The 13,626-nt window shown below is 48.2% G+C and overlaps 3 protein-coding genes across 3 annotated transcripts; 1 reads left to right on the top strand and 2 right to left on the bottom strand.

Moving 5' to 3' along the window:
• Nucleotides 1-3,894: 3,894 nt before the first annotated feature.
• CCR75_001730 (uncharacterized protein) lies at nt 3,895-4,917 on the bottom strand (the record flags this gene model as incomplete). The annotated part of the gene is made up of 2 exons (XM_067959831.1): nt 3,895-4,476; nt 4,539-4,917. 2 exons carry the CDS (start codon nt 4,915-4,917, stop codon nt 4,064-4,066), a joined length of 792 nt encoding a protein of 263 aa, XP_067815883.1. The 3' UTR covers nt 3,895-4,063.
• A 727-nt stretch (nt 4,918-5,644) lies between these two features.
• CCR75_001729 (uncharacterized protein) lies at nt 5,645-10,396 on the top strand (the record flags this gene model as incomplete). Its single annotated transcript, XM_067959830.1, has 1 exon — nt 5,645-10,396. One exon carries the CDS (start codon nt 5,645-5,647, stop codon nt 10,394-10,396), a length of 4,752 nt encoding a protein of 1,583 aa, XP_067815652.1.
• Nucleotides 9,269-12,190, bottom strand: CCR75_001728 (uncharacterized protein). The gene is made up of 2 exons (XM_067959829.1): nt 11,596-12,190; nt 9,269-11,523 (listed from the first exon to the last, which is right to left on the bottom strand). The coding sequence occupies exons 1-2, from the start codon at nt 12,163-12,165 to the stop codon at nt 10,909-10,911; spliced, it is 1,185 nt and encodes a 394-aa protein (XP_067815653.1). The 5' UTR covers nt 12,166-12,190; the 3' UTR covers nt 9,269-10,908.
• Nucleotides 12,191-13,626: the final 1,436 nt, after the last annotated feature.

Here is a 13,626-nt window from a genome sequence, read left to right as displayed (position 1 = left end):
GTCATCTCTTATCAGTCCCGGCTATTAAAAGCCGCGGAACTGAATTACCCTGTGCATGACAAAGAGCTACTTTCAATAAAGTATGCTCTTGTCAAGTTTCGTGTGCACCTATTGGGCACCGAACCATTTGTGGTTTATACGGATCACGCATCACTGCGGACCGCAATAAACTCACCGCACCTCTCGCCTAGAATGGCAAGATGGCTCACATTCTTCTCTGAATTTAATTTCAAAGTTGAATATAAGCCGGGTAAGTCGAATGTCTTGGCTGACGCTTTATCGGACAGACCAGACTTCGAGGTTAGACACCAGGAAAGTTTGTCTAGTGCGAAAGCTTAATTTCAGCCGTCAACGTTGGCAGCCATAAAGGCATACCACGTGACGAGTTCATTGGCATCCGAGATAAAAGAGAGCTACAGTCTCGACAACCACAGTCGCCTGCTGTTGGATCACTTCGGTTAGCGAAAGGTTTCCCTTCCGTCGCACCTGAAAGCTAAGCTCAATCGCTTTAGCTACAGCGATGGCCTGTTATGGCATCAGCTGTCACCTTGTGATCCCTTGAGAATCTATGTGCCTCACGACACAGATCTCAAGCTGATGATCCTTCACGAGCTCCATGATGCGCTATCTAGTGGGCATCTGGGCCGTGAAAAGACATTCTTACGAGTGTCAGAGGAATTTTGGTGGCCACACCTATATAGATGGGTGGCCAATTATATTCGTTTTTGCGAACAGTGTCAGCGCATTAAGCCTGCACTGTCCAGCAGTGCGCCGCTGAAGCACTACACGGGATGCCCGAGTCCATTGTATCGGACCGGGATCCACGTTACGTCTGGCTTTTGGCGACATGTGTTCGAGCTGCTAGGTAGCAAGCTCCACATGTCGACCGCAGATCATTCCATGACTGATGGCCAAACAGAACGTGCCAATGGGGTCGTGGCAGATGTCTTACGCACTATGGCAACTCTTAAAAAGTGAAGCAAGCAATTGCCCTTTGTGAAGTTCGCTATGAATAACAGTGTCCACACCAGTACGGATGAGACACCGTTATATATTAACGGACTGCGCCATCCTCGGATACCAGTCTCGTTTGTGCGCAGCCCCGATTCATAGTGGGGGAGGGCCCCTCACTATGCTCGGTGCAAAAGAGGGGCATAACTTCGTCAATATGACGATGACCCATGAGGGTATCATCTCAACGACAGAAACTTGCCCTAGTGACCCTGCCAGTTTAGCAGTGATCAATACAACAACGTCCTATGACTGACCTCTTGGAGATGTCATAGACGAGTTTGATGCTAAAAGCGTGAGCGAGGCTCAACGCTTTGTGTATGAGCGATTAGCCATCACACGAAAAGTCCGTGACGCGATGGCAAGCGCACAGGACAAGCAAAAAGAGTATGCGGACCGAAATGGTCGCAAAAAAAATGAACGCTTTAGAGTGGGTGAAAAAGAACTATTAAGTACTGCTACCCTACCTAAAAATGCAATTTCTGTATTACCTGGAGGTAATACGAAGTTGTTGCCGCGTTTCATTGGGCCCTTACGGTAGCAGAAGATGTTGGAGACCTAAATTATAGGCTCACCCTTCCCCCGTATATGAAGACGCACCCCGTGTTTTACGTGGGTCGTCTGTAACGGTATGTAGACCCAAATGAGGTCACATATCCCCATCCGTCTAAGGAGACCGATGGTGACGCTGACTGTGGGTCGAGCGTCGATCGGGTGTGAGAGACGGAGAAGGTGAAAAACTTTCAGCGGAATGTCTCTCTCACCACGAAAAGGACTCGGAGAGCGAGGGATAACACATATATAATGCGGGTACCTTAGCGTCGACTTCTCCAGGATGTCAAGCCCATGTTCCAGGCGTTCATAACCCTGACGATCGTTCGCGCGGACTTCCTGAAGATCCGAGGTCAGTCGCAAGACTTGACCCTCGAGATCCAAAATACGTCGTTCGGCAGCGCTTACGCCTGCGACTGAATGGACGAAGGCAAGGCAGTCGCGAGTAGGTGGGTGAGATCGCCACTCCTATTGGTCTCCGCCTGCACTGATGGATGCGGGTGGGAATCAACCCTTTCTTGTTAGAAAGTTGCTTGCTCACCGCTCCGTGAATCAGAGGTATTAGTTCCTCGTCCAATGGAGAGGTTACCCGAAGAGTTTCGACTGTTGGGAACCGATCGATACACTTCGTATTGATGTGCCCGTCTTGGTGGCTGCATATCAAAAGGAGCACCCGCTGAGGCCTTTTCGCTAATCTCAAATGGACTAGCAGAAGTAGTGTAGCGAGAAGAAAAGAGGGTACAGTACCGCCCATGATTTCTTTCAAACACAAGCGGGCGAAATTAATCTGCTGCGAATGCTGTTTCATCGCATCGGGATGCGATAAATGCGGCGCGTGAATTCCGCCTTGTATTGGTCAGGCGTTTCATTTAACCGCAACACGACCGGGATCGGGAAAATACGCCCAAGCGATTTTCACTAAGCCTTCCGTGACTTAAAGACGCCATAATAATTATGTGCGTCTTGAAGAGCGCGCTCGAGGAGCGACGCTCTTGGCCCGTTCACACGAAGCCATTTAGATGGAGGGGGCACAAGTGATATGCAACCCGTCACATAGCCACGTTTGATACGATTGGCTTGTGACACCGACCAAGCACATCACGTGTCGTCGGTGGAGCTTTAGGCTCCGAATCCTCTATGTCAGAATCATTACGGATTATGGTCTGAGCATAAGGCGTTGTGGTCTTACCCAACGGAAAAGCGGCTGCGCCTTTATTGGCAGAGCTTTCATTAATGGTCGCTACGCTATTCAGCGCAGACGACGAGACAGTGTTAGTAAATGTTTCTGTCTCCATGTTATGAGCATTGAGAGAAGTTTGAATGGGCAATAATGCGCCATCATCTTTCCTCATTAGCTCGTTGTCCGCATCACTACTATGAGGTGACGGAAATGGTGTCGACTCATTGAAGTCGACAATGAGTGACCGATCAACATCCTCACTGTTGATGTGCGATGGATCCTTAAGCCCAGTAAAGTGACAGCAGCAGTAGCTGTCGGCGTGTTAACGCAGCGAGTGCGCATAGCGCGTGGCTGAGGGCTGTCTTCGCAGACGACCCACCAACATTGCCCCTTTTGTGTTACATCGTTGGCGCCGTGTATGTAAACACAGGTCGCTATAGTGACTGAGAGAACTAGCGGCGCGTAAAGCAGCGCGCAGTTCCTTGACGAATTTCAAAATGTAAATTTGTTTTTAAAGTGGGGTGGTGTAACGGGCTAGAGTTGCCTAAATGTTACACAGTCGCCATAAGTACACTTTGTGTACTTACGGGGATGGTCAATTACTTAATTAAAGCAATTAGACCCACTACTTAGGTGTGGTTTCACATTGTGACCCACCCTTGTGTATGTGATGCACATAAGTGCTTTCCCACTAGGAAGGATTATGCGTAGCGTTATCCGTGATGACGGCTAGCGTCATCCGTTACGCGAGGTATCGAGAAAGATACGCTCACAATACATATTAGTATTATCTACAGATATGACATTTTGTTATTGATAAAAATAGGTATTTATATTTGATACGATTAAATTGTAGATCAGTCTGAAAACTGCTTCCTAAAACGTAAGTGCCCACGTGGAGCCGGATTACCGCTCCCGTGACGTCACTTAGTCTACGGCTTATAGTTCTTTGGGTGAGGTCGCTATGGCGCCCACCACAATTACCTCACGGCACACGAGAGTAGACGATCTAACCACTCTCTCGCTGTGCTAGGGTGTGTGCTTAAGTAGAGCGTGGCAGCATTAAGACGTGCCCGCCTATACAGCAGATTTTTGCTCAAGTGGACAGCTTTATTTATTAAAAAAAGATATTTAAAAAGAAATGAACTGCCTGAGAAGTCAAATTTCTAAAATTTTTAATTTACAGGTCTAAAAGTCGTCGAGCGCAAAAAGTAACTTCTAAGCAACTTTCAGGATTTTCAAACATTCAAATCCTGTTTCGCGCCCAAATCTATGTGTCTACTACGTGGCTCAGTATATCCTTCTGGTACTTTGTGATGTCTACGAGCGTTTAAGCTTCTTCCGGCCTTTTGTGGCGGGTTGCGACGTCCTTCGCTTCGTAGGCTGTTTGCTCGCATCCTCTGCTTCATTATCGCTATCCATTGCAACTTCCGTTTGTCTCCAGGCCACATCTTCCACCGCTTCAATATCTGCATCACCATTTTTTCGCACACGACCAACTTCGGTGCCGTGCTCGTTATCCCAGTCTTTTAGCTTGGCGCCCATCATGAAATCGTCCTGTACCACAGACCATGAGCTTTTGACGGCCGGGTTTTCTGCAATTTTCTGCTTAGAGGCTTTTAGCAAACCAAGGAAATTGTCCTTGGACATTTCCTTGACCTTCTTTTCATTCTTGTCCTCTCCTTTGCCACCCAGATGCTGGTGCTTCTCAATGGCGTTAAACAAAGCTACCACTGCAGCAACACTTTGACTATCAACTTGTCTTCTCTAATTATAATTTTCGTATATAACCCACCTCCTTTTGTTGCAATCGTGCGCAACTTGCGGTCCTGAATGGCCGTTGTGTGGTTTGGCACTGCCATGTCTTTCAGATCGCGCTCGCGCTTCTCTGCAGTGCTTAGCCGCGCAATTTTTGTCTCCTTTTTTTCATTCTTTATCTCACGCATACGTGCTGTCGTGCGCTTGGCCAATATCGGCTGTGCATTCTTCGCCACATTCTGACCAAGGATCTTGCTCATGGCGTCCCCAAAACCTACTGCATCGTGAGTTTCAACGTCATCTTCAGAGCTCGTTGCCTCGACGGCATCTACTTCATTTATCTTCTCCTTGTCACTTGCACCAGATGATGGCGCGTCAGAGATGGAAAGCTCCTGTACAACAGCGTCCGTTGCCATGGCTTGCACAGGAATAGCGTTTTGTTAATTGACCAACCATCGCAATGTGTGGTGCACCCGAGCTGATTAATGGAAAGCTCAATGCTTATTGGGTGCACCACACCACCCTAGAGTGACATTTAATATTAAAAGAATAAAAACCTGTCAAATTCTACTCTTGATTTTTGTGTTGTATTTGATATTGGTAAATACTTGTCAATTTTAAACGTGTGTGCGACAAATGTTTTGGTCTGACGGCCTCATCGTGGAGCTGTTAGCATCACAACTGAATTAAGCTCATGATCCGAAATATTAGGTCAATTTCCACGTGGGCCCGTCATGGAAAAGAAATGGTTGCAATGCTCGTCTATTTGACCTTTCATAGATTGACGAGTTGAAATGCAACTTGCAGGGCAAGCATAACCATACTTCCATAAGCTTTTAGCAGTCAGACCAAGTAGATGAGGCAGTCAATCATCAAGAGCATGTATATCGACAGATACGGATCAGAAAAGTGGCCACATTGCGCGAGGTGCAAGTCGCTACAATCTCATCGTTGCACGTGAAACAAAAGTTTCGAACCTTTCCACTTAAATGAATTTAAGCCAAAAGTGTACTCGATCCCTTCGTCTAAGTCTGGTTTGTCGGTTCCACTTCTTTAGTCGAATTCAAGTGGTCCACCCAGTTCAAGTCTCAATTGCATCGCATTCCGCAATCTGCGCAGAGCCTTACACTCGAGTCTGTCGGCATGTTCCGCCTTCATCGTCGCGCTGCATTGCTCTCATCGTCGTCAGGCCTCTCCAGCCGTGTTTCGGCGTTAGATCCGCGCCTTCCATGTGGTGTACGATCCTTTCGCAGTATCCCCGGGGAGGGGGCTGACAAGCGCGCTCTTTTCGAGCAAAAAGGGCTCTATCGCCAACTTGAGGAAAAAGACAGCTGTGGCGTCGGCATGATTGCCAGTCTAAAGAAGAAGCGTTCGCGCTCGACAGTCGTACAAGCTAATGAAATGCTTGTACGCATGTCCCATCGCGGGGGATGTGGCTGCGATCCCGCATCAGGAGATGGCGCCGGAATGCTGGTCGCATTGCCTCACGAGTTTCTGCAGCGTGTTACCAAAGAAGGCGGATTTGGCACGGAGGCAAAACGCTTTGCGCTTGAGATGGAAAAATATGCTGTGGGCAACGTCTTCTTTAACAAGAACGCTCCGAACGATATTCCTTTGGCTAAACAAACATTCAATGAAATGGCCCAAGCCATGGGCCTTCGAGTCTTAGGCTGGCGTGCGGTGCCGACGACGTCAAAAACACTCGGTGCCACGTCATTAGCGTCAGAGCCTCACGTAGAGCAGATCTTGGTTTTGAATGAAAACCCCAAGCTTTCGGGAGACGACTTTGAGAAGGAGCTTTTGCGTCTTCGCAATGTGGTCACGTCAGTGAATGAAAAGAAGTATTCTGACTTTTATGTCAACTCGTTAAGCAACCGCACGATTACGTACAAGGGCCAGCTGACACCGGAACAGCTTTTCGAGTACTACGATGACCTCTCGGCGAGGGATTTCACATCGTACGTGGCACTCGTGCACTCTCGATTTTCCACCAATACGTTCCCGTCCTGGGATCGCGCGCAGCCTAATCGGATCATGTGTCACAATGGTGAGATTAACACGTTGCGAGGTAATAAGAATTGGATGTACGCTCGTGGTGGGACCTTGCACAGCTCGTACTTTGGCAATCGGACGTCCGATTTGTTACCCGTGTGCTCTGATTCGAAATCCGACTCGGGTAACTTTGATGCGGTGCTGGAAATCCTCACAAAAGCCAGTTCATGCAATCGCTCGTTGCCGGAAGGGATGATGATGATGATTCCCGAGGCGTGGCAGAATGATTCGCTCATTGCTCCACACAAGAAAGACATGTACAAATATCAATCGCTGCTCATGGAGCCATGGGACGGACCCGCAATGATGGCATTTACTGACGGTAAATACATTGGTGCGACATTAGATCGCAACGGTCTGCGTCCGAGTCGATACTACGTCACAAAGGACGACCACGTACTTTTGTCGAGTGAAATTGGAATTCTTGAGAATTTGCCAGAAACAGACATCAAATACAAGCGCCGATTGGAACCTGGCAAGATGTTTTTGGTGGATTTTGAGCGTGGAATGATCGTGTCTGACGACGAAGTCAAGAAGACTGTGAGTGAAAATCGTCCGTTTAAAAAATGGCTGGATGAAAACCTTGTGTCTCTTTCGGAATTGACTGGAACTAAGAAAGAAGCAGTGCCACCGCAAGGACGTCGTCGAAATTACGCAGAGCTTAACCGCCGGTTGAATATGTTTGGATTCACGACGGAAACGATGGATCTGCTCATGATGCCGATGGGTATTCATGGCAAGGAGCCCTTAGGAAGCATGGGTAACGACGCTCCATTGGCTGTACTGTCAGAGCAGCCCAAGTTGCCCTTTGAGTACTTTAAGCAATTATTTGCACAGGTGACGAACCCACCAATTGACCCCATTCGCGAAGAGCTGGTCATGAGTTTGATGTGTCCAGTCGGTCCAGCAGCTAACGTTCTTGACGCCACTGCCGAGCATGCAAAGCGCCTTATGGTGGACCACCCGGTGATGTCAAATGCTGAGATGAATGCGCTCAAGAGCAATAACAATGCCGACTGGACACCAAAAGTACTTGATGCCACGTTTGCTGCAGGAAGTGGTGCGCGTGGCCTTGTGGATGCTCTTTACCGCCTATGCGAGCAAGCTACGGATGCACTTGTAGGTGAAAAAGCTCCGATTATTGTGCTATCGGACAAACTTGCTGGTGTAAATCGATACCCGTTACCATCGCTTCTTGCTGTTGGCGCAGTGCATCAGCACTTGCTGCGTACACAGCAGCGTACACGTGTGGCATTGTTCTCAGAGTGTGGTGACGCTAAGGAGGTGCACGATTTTTGCACCTTGTTGGGGTTTGGTGCTGATGCAATCAACCCTCACATGGCTGAGATGGCATTGAACAAGATGAATGATGAAGGTCTTTTGCGTGCCCATTCAAAAAAGGAATTGGCGAGTTTTGAAGTCTTTGACAAGTATCGCGAGGCAGTTGGCAAGGGTATTCTTAAGGTGATGTCGAAGATGGGTATCTCCACGCTCCAGTCGTACAAGGGCGCACAGGTATTTGAGGCTGTGGGTCTGGGCGACGACATCATTAGCATGTGCTTTGAGGGTACGAATTCGCGTATTCAAGGCACCGACTTTGAGGCTTTGTACACGGATATTTCGCGTTTCCACGAAGCCGGTTACCCACTGCACTCAGACATGCTGCCTCTGATACGCAATCCGGGTAGCTACCACTTTCGCAATGACTCTGAAATCCACTACAATTCACCCAAAAATATCGTGGCACTGCAGCGTGCTGCTCGAGAGAACTCTCGCGAGGCATATGCTCAGTACGTCGAAGAAACGGATGCGCTTTGCAAGCGCGTGAATTTGCGTGGACTATTGGACTTTAAGTTTGTCGAAGAGGACAAGATGCCTAAAATCGAAGAAATGGAAAGCATCGCGGACATTGTGAAGCGTTTCAATACGGGTGCCATGAGTCTTGGTAGTATTTCGCAGGAAACTCACGAAGCACTGGCTATCGCAATGAACACTATAGGGGGCCGTAGTAATACTGGTGAGGGTGGTGAGGACGTTAAGCGCTTTACGAAGCCTGGAGGTCCACCTAATCTTCGTCGCTCTGCGATTAAGCAGGTGGCATCAGGGCGTTTCGGTGTCACAATGAACTATCTTACAAACGCTGACCAGCTGCAAATTAAGATGGCACAGGGTGCCAAACCCGGTGAGGGTGGGGAATTACCGGGCCACAAAGTCAGCGACTATATTGGCTCAATGCGCCACACGACCCCGGGAGTCGGTCTTATATCTCCTCCGCCGCATCACGACATTTACTCGATCGAGGATTTAGCCCAGCTGATTCACGATTTGAAACACTCGAATCCATCGGCTGAAGTCTCTGTTAAGCTCGTGTCTGAGGTCGGCGTTGGCGTGGTTGCCGCTGGAGTCGCGAAAGCGAAATCGGATCACATTACCGTATCTGGTCATGATGGCGGGACAGGAGCTTCTTCGTGGACGGGAGTGAAGAATGGCGGGCTTCCATGGGAGCTGGGACTGGCAGAAACGCAGCAAACACTGGTGCTAAATGACCTTCGCTCGCGAGTAAAGCTGCAGACTGACGGTCAGCTCAAGACAGGTCGTGATGTTATGGTTGCTGCATTGCTTGGTGCTGAGGAATTTGGCTTTGCTACTGGTCCACTAATTGCTCTTGGGTGTATCATGATGCGCAAGTGCCACCTCAATACGTGTCCAGTCGGAGTTGCCACACAGGACCCAGAGTTGCGTAAGAAATTTCAGGGACAACCCGAGCACGTGGTAAACTTTATGTTTATGCTGGCGGAAGAGGTGCAAGACTATATGCGCCGCTTGGGCTTTCGCAAGTTAGACGACTTGATTGGTCGTGCTGATTTACTCAAGGTAAATCAAGATGCGTTGCACTACAAAAGCCGCAAATTGGATTTATCACCACTACTAATCAACGCAAGCACGCTTAATGAGGGCGCTGGTGTAAAAAAGGAGACGGAGCAGAAGCACGAAGTTGAAAAGTGTTTCGACATGGGCTTGATTGAAAAAGCCAAAGCTGCTCTCGAGAGCAAGACTCGTGTTGTGATTGAAGACACTGTGACAAATCTTAACCGAACACTCGGCGCTACGCTATCGCACGAAATCTGCAAGCGCTACGGTGAAGAAGGTTTGCCGGATGGAACGATTCACTTGAAGCTGAAGGGCCACGGGGGGCAAAGTTTGGCATTTGGGTTGGCGAAGGGGGTACGACTTGATTTGGAGGGAGACTCGAACGACTATGTCGGTAAAGCTTTGTCTGGTGGTGAAGTCTCAGTGTTCCCGAGCGTTGACTTCTCTGAACGTGCCAACCCCGAGAACGTAATTGTTGGCAACGCTGTATTGTATGGTGCCACTAGCGGCGAAGCATTTTTCTTGGGAAAGGCTGGAGAGCGCTTTTGTGTGCGTAATTCTGGCGTGAAGGCTGTCGTTGAGGGTGTGGGGGACCACGGCTGCGAGTATATGACGGGAGGTCGTGTCATCGTGTTGGGATCGACTGGGCGTAATTTTGCCGCTGGCATGTCTGGTGGTATAGCTTATATTTTTGACGAGGACAATTCTTTTGAGAAAAAATGCAACATGGGGATGGTGCGTGTGGGTCCATTGGTTGAGACTGCGGCGGACTATGAGATTGAGGAGGTAAAGGCTTTGATTACCAAGCACTTGGAACGCACACAATCACCAAAGGCGCAATACGTGCTGGACAATTGGGACTCGTCGGCACACAAGTTTATGCGCGTGATGCCCTCCGACTACGAGCGAGTCTTACTTCACAGTGCAGTCGTCGTAGAAGAGACGAGAAAGCTAGTGTCTGATTCCATCTAAACTTCACAAGGCTTGTTTACTAGAATTGAACGATGCGATTATGACGCCCCGCCAATAGACCAATACAGCGCCACTCGTGAGCCACAGAAAATGTTATGTCACATGGTAACTTCTTCGCGTGGCGAATATAGTGGTTAAGTCAGCTCATATAGACACATTTGCACCATACATGCAGCTTTCAAATTCTGCAAAGTGACATGGGGGGGCAAGGCTTGTCGCTCCTGTAAGGCTTCATTGACCCGTTCCTTTTGCATGATTTTGTAGATTATTACTACTCCGTTTGCAAAGTGACTTTGTCGCAATAAAGCAGCAAGAAAAGACCTTGTCAAGTCAAGGTTGCTTTATTTTTATAGGCAGGTAATGTACAACCTACTCATTTTCTTTTAAGCTGCTGCGCGACATAACTTTACAACGCCTTTCCGTCGCACGGCATTAATACGCAATGTGAAACTATACAAATTCCCGCGAGCTCACCTTATAAGGAAGTGACGCGAGTTTTCTAGGTACAAGTGTTAGAATGGCGACGCTTGACGTCCAAACGGACGGTCTCGAGGGTTTCCGTCTTTGTCTGTAAAAAGCCACTTCTCGATGGCTTGCAGCGCTGAAGGCGATTTTTGAGAAGTCGTCGAGAACAATCGTCCAGATCGCCGTGGTCGTCGCGAAGGAGGGGCTGTGTGTGTTTGCTTAAATGGAAAAAAATGACTTGATGGCATCGTGCTATTGTCTCCACTTGCAGCCTTTGCAATAGGAGTCGTACTTGTTGAAATAGTGGGCAGCAACCAATTGGCAATGCGATCCGAGAACGAGCTCTTTTGATTCTCTAGATCCACGCCACGCCGTTGTCGCTTAGGTCGTGGCGTTTCAAATACTTCCGTATCCATCGATACATTTTCCATGCTTTCTCGTTTTCGAATTCCACACGGGAACGAAGCCACGGCTGAAAACCTCGTAGACGCCGTTTGTTCTGGTGTTTCATCAGAAATCACTTCTTTGCCATGCAACGGCTTCGATTGCGGCATTGTTGTATCTCGTGGCAACTCGACCAAATTCTGATGCCGTCCTACGAACAAGTAAAGCTCATTCGCTTGATTTTGCAGCAATTCCAGCTCTAATTCCAACGCAGAGATCTTATGACGATACAATAATGATGTTAAAAAAACATATCATTTCCGTACGGCAGGCAACAGAGCAAAACGAACCGGAGAGCGATAAAATCTGCAGCCAAGCAGAATTTCGTTGATCATAACTTTATCATGTTTCTTAAGCACGTGCCACTTTTCGTTAAAGCGTTGATCCTGTAGTCTTGTTAATGGCAACGTGACAGTCCCAACAACTTCATCCGAGCCAATCTTTTCCTCCTGCATAACGTCGACTTTAACCGATCCGACGGCTGCCGGGAGCCCCTCAAACAGGAGTGTTTCGTTCCATCGCGGTGTCGAGCCCACTGGGATCTTGGCAGTCAGTTTTTGTTCTGTGACTGTACAGCGCTGAAATTGTTTGTCCCCTTGATTGTTAATTAGTACTTCTACAGTCACGCGGACGTACGTGCGCTGACCCGAGAGGAACCCCGCATTATAAAGCATTTGACGCCCTGCCTCGACCTTCACGTCAAGACGCGCTACACTTCGCCCATTGTCCAGGCGCTCGTCCACACCCGCTACAATATTATAGCGCAATTCGTTCCGTAATTGTCGCAGCTGTGCCGATTTAGCAGCACGCATCTCATCGAGGCGGCGAATGCGCGCCGCAACATCGTCTACAGCACTCATTCGGGTTAATGTGGTAAGAGGTCTTGCAATGCCGATTAAATTTGGAAGGGACCAATGAGGAGACGCAACGAGTGAAGTCGGCTAGCCGCCAGTTTGCCGTTTCTGTTGAAATATTTCGCGGCAGTAACTTCCGTCCATCTTTTATCGTTCCCTCCTCTTTAAGCATATTTCAGATAATGAGTTAGGAGACTGCTTTCACGCAATAAGATGGGTTCTGATAAATCGGAGATAACAAGGGTACGAACATAAAGTGTAACGGGGTGTATCGTTACATGAAATTAACACTAAAAGGTTGTTAATTAATATTATCTAAAAGGTAGATAATATTTGGAGGAAATTACTTTATATAGTAATTTCCTGAATTCTTATCCATAAATAGGTATAGACCATTATGTCTATTTATTCCGCAGACTAATCAGCTGCAGAAGTAATCAAGAGAGTTACTAGATAAGATAGATAAGAATTCATTTATCCGTAGGGAGCGATGTCATCTTGGCCATGCGGTCCGATTTGGACATAGATGCCCTCCATTCAGCCATCGTCAAGTTCATACAACATGAACTTGACGAGATGAAGGAAAAAGTAGCCTTGCCGAATCAGCAAGGCTCTCAACAGGCGGAACTGTTGAGATTACAACAGGCACAGACCCCTGTACCTGGGATGACGCAAACGCGTCGTCCCGAAACTCTAAAAATTGACATCTCAAAATATAGGGGAGTCGAGGAAGACTCCCTTTTAAGATGGTTTGTCGAATTAGACGATGCCATAAGGGCACGTCACATTATCGACGAGCAAATGCAAATCGCATTCGCTCAATCAAATCTGGCAGGTCGTGCCAAAACTTGGGCATTGGGCCTTAAGTTACGCGACCCATATGTTTTTGGGTCGCTAGAGGTTTTTAAAACCCGACTCAAACAGACGTTTGAGCCACCAAGGGCTGAGTTCAGAGCTCGTTCAGAGCTTCTGAAACTTAAGCAAGGCAAGCGTGATGTGCACGCATATGCCCAGCACATACGACTCTTAGCGAGTTGTATTACCAATAACCCAGTCCATGAACACACGTTGATTACGGTGTTCATGCAAGGTCTTACGGATGGTCCCGTAAAGACCCACCTGTTCCGCTTGGAACTGGATACGCTTGAAGAAGCAATATCCGTAGCGGAACAGGAGGACTTTAGCTTGAGACAGGCTCAAGCAAGTTCGTCATCATATCGTCCACCTAGACGACACGAACTAGGAGGTCCAGAACCCATGGACCTTTCCTATGTCGAAAGCGAGAAACCTCGCTTTTCGAATAATAAGCGATCGCAGAAATGCCATCGCTGCCAAAAATTGGGACATTACGCTCATGAGTGTAGTGCCCCACGTCCAGCACCAAAAGGTACTGAACGTAATTTTGGATCGTATGCCAAAAAGGGCAACGGTCGCGGATCCGACGTTGTTGCGAAATCGCAACAGCGA

Source organism: Bremia lactucae, linkage group LG8 (assembly GCF_004359215.1).
Source record: "Bremia lactucae strain SF5 linkage group LG8, whole genome shotgun sequence".
Classification (NCBI taxonomy): domain Eukaryota; phylum Oomycota; class Peronosporomycetes; order Peronosporales; family Peronosporaceae; genus Bremia; species Bremia lactucae.
Note: the sequence above shows the minus strand (reverse complement) of the source record. Positions and strands in the feature narration are given on the sequence as shown.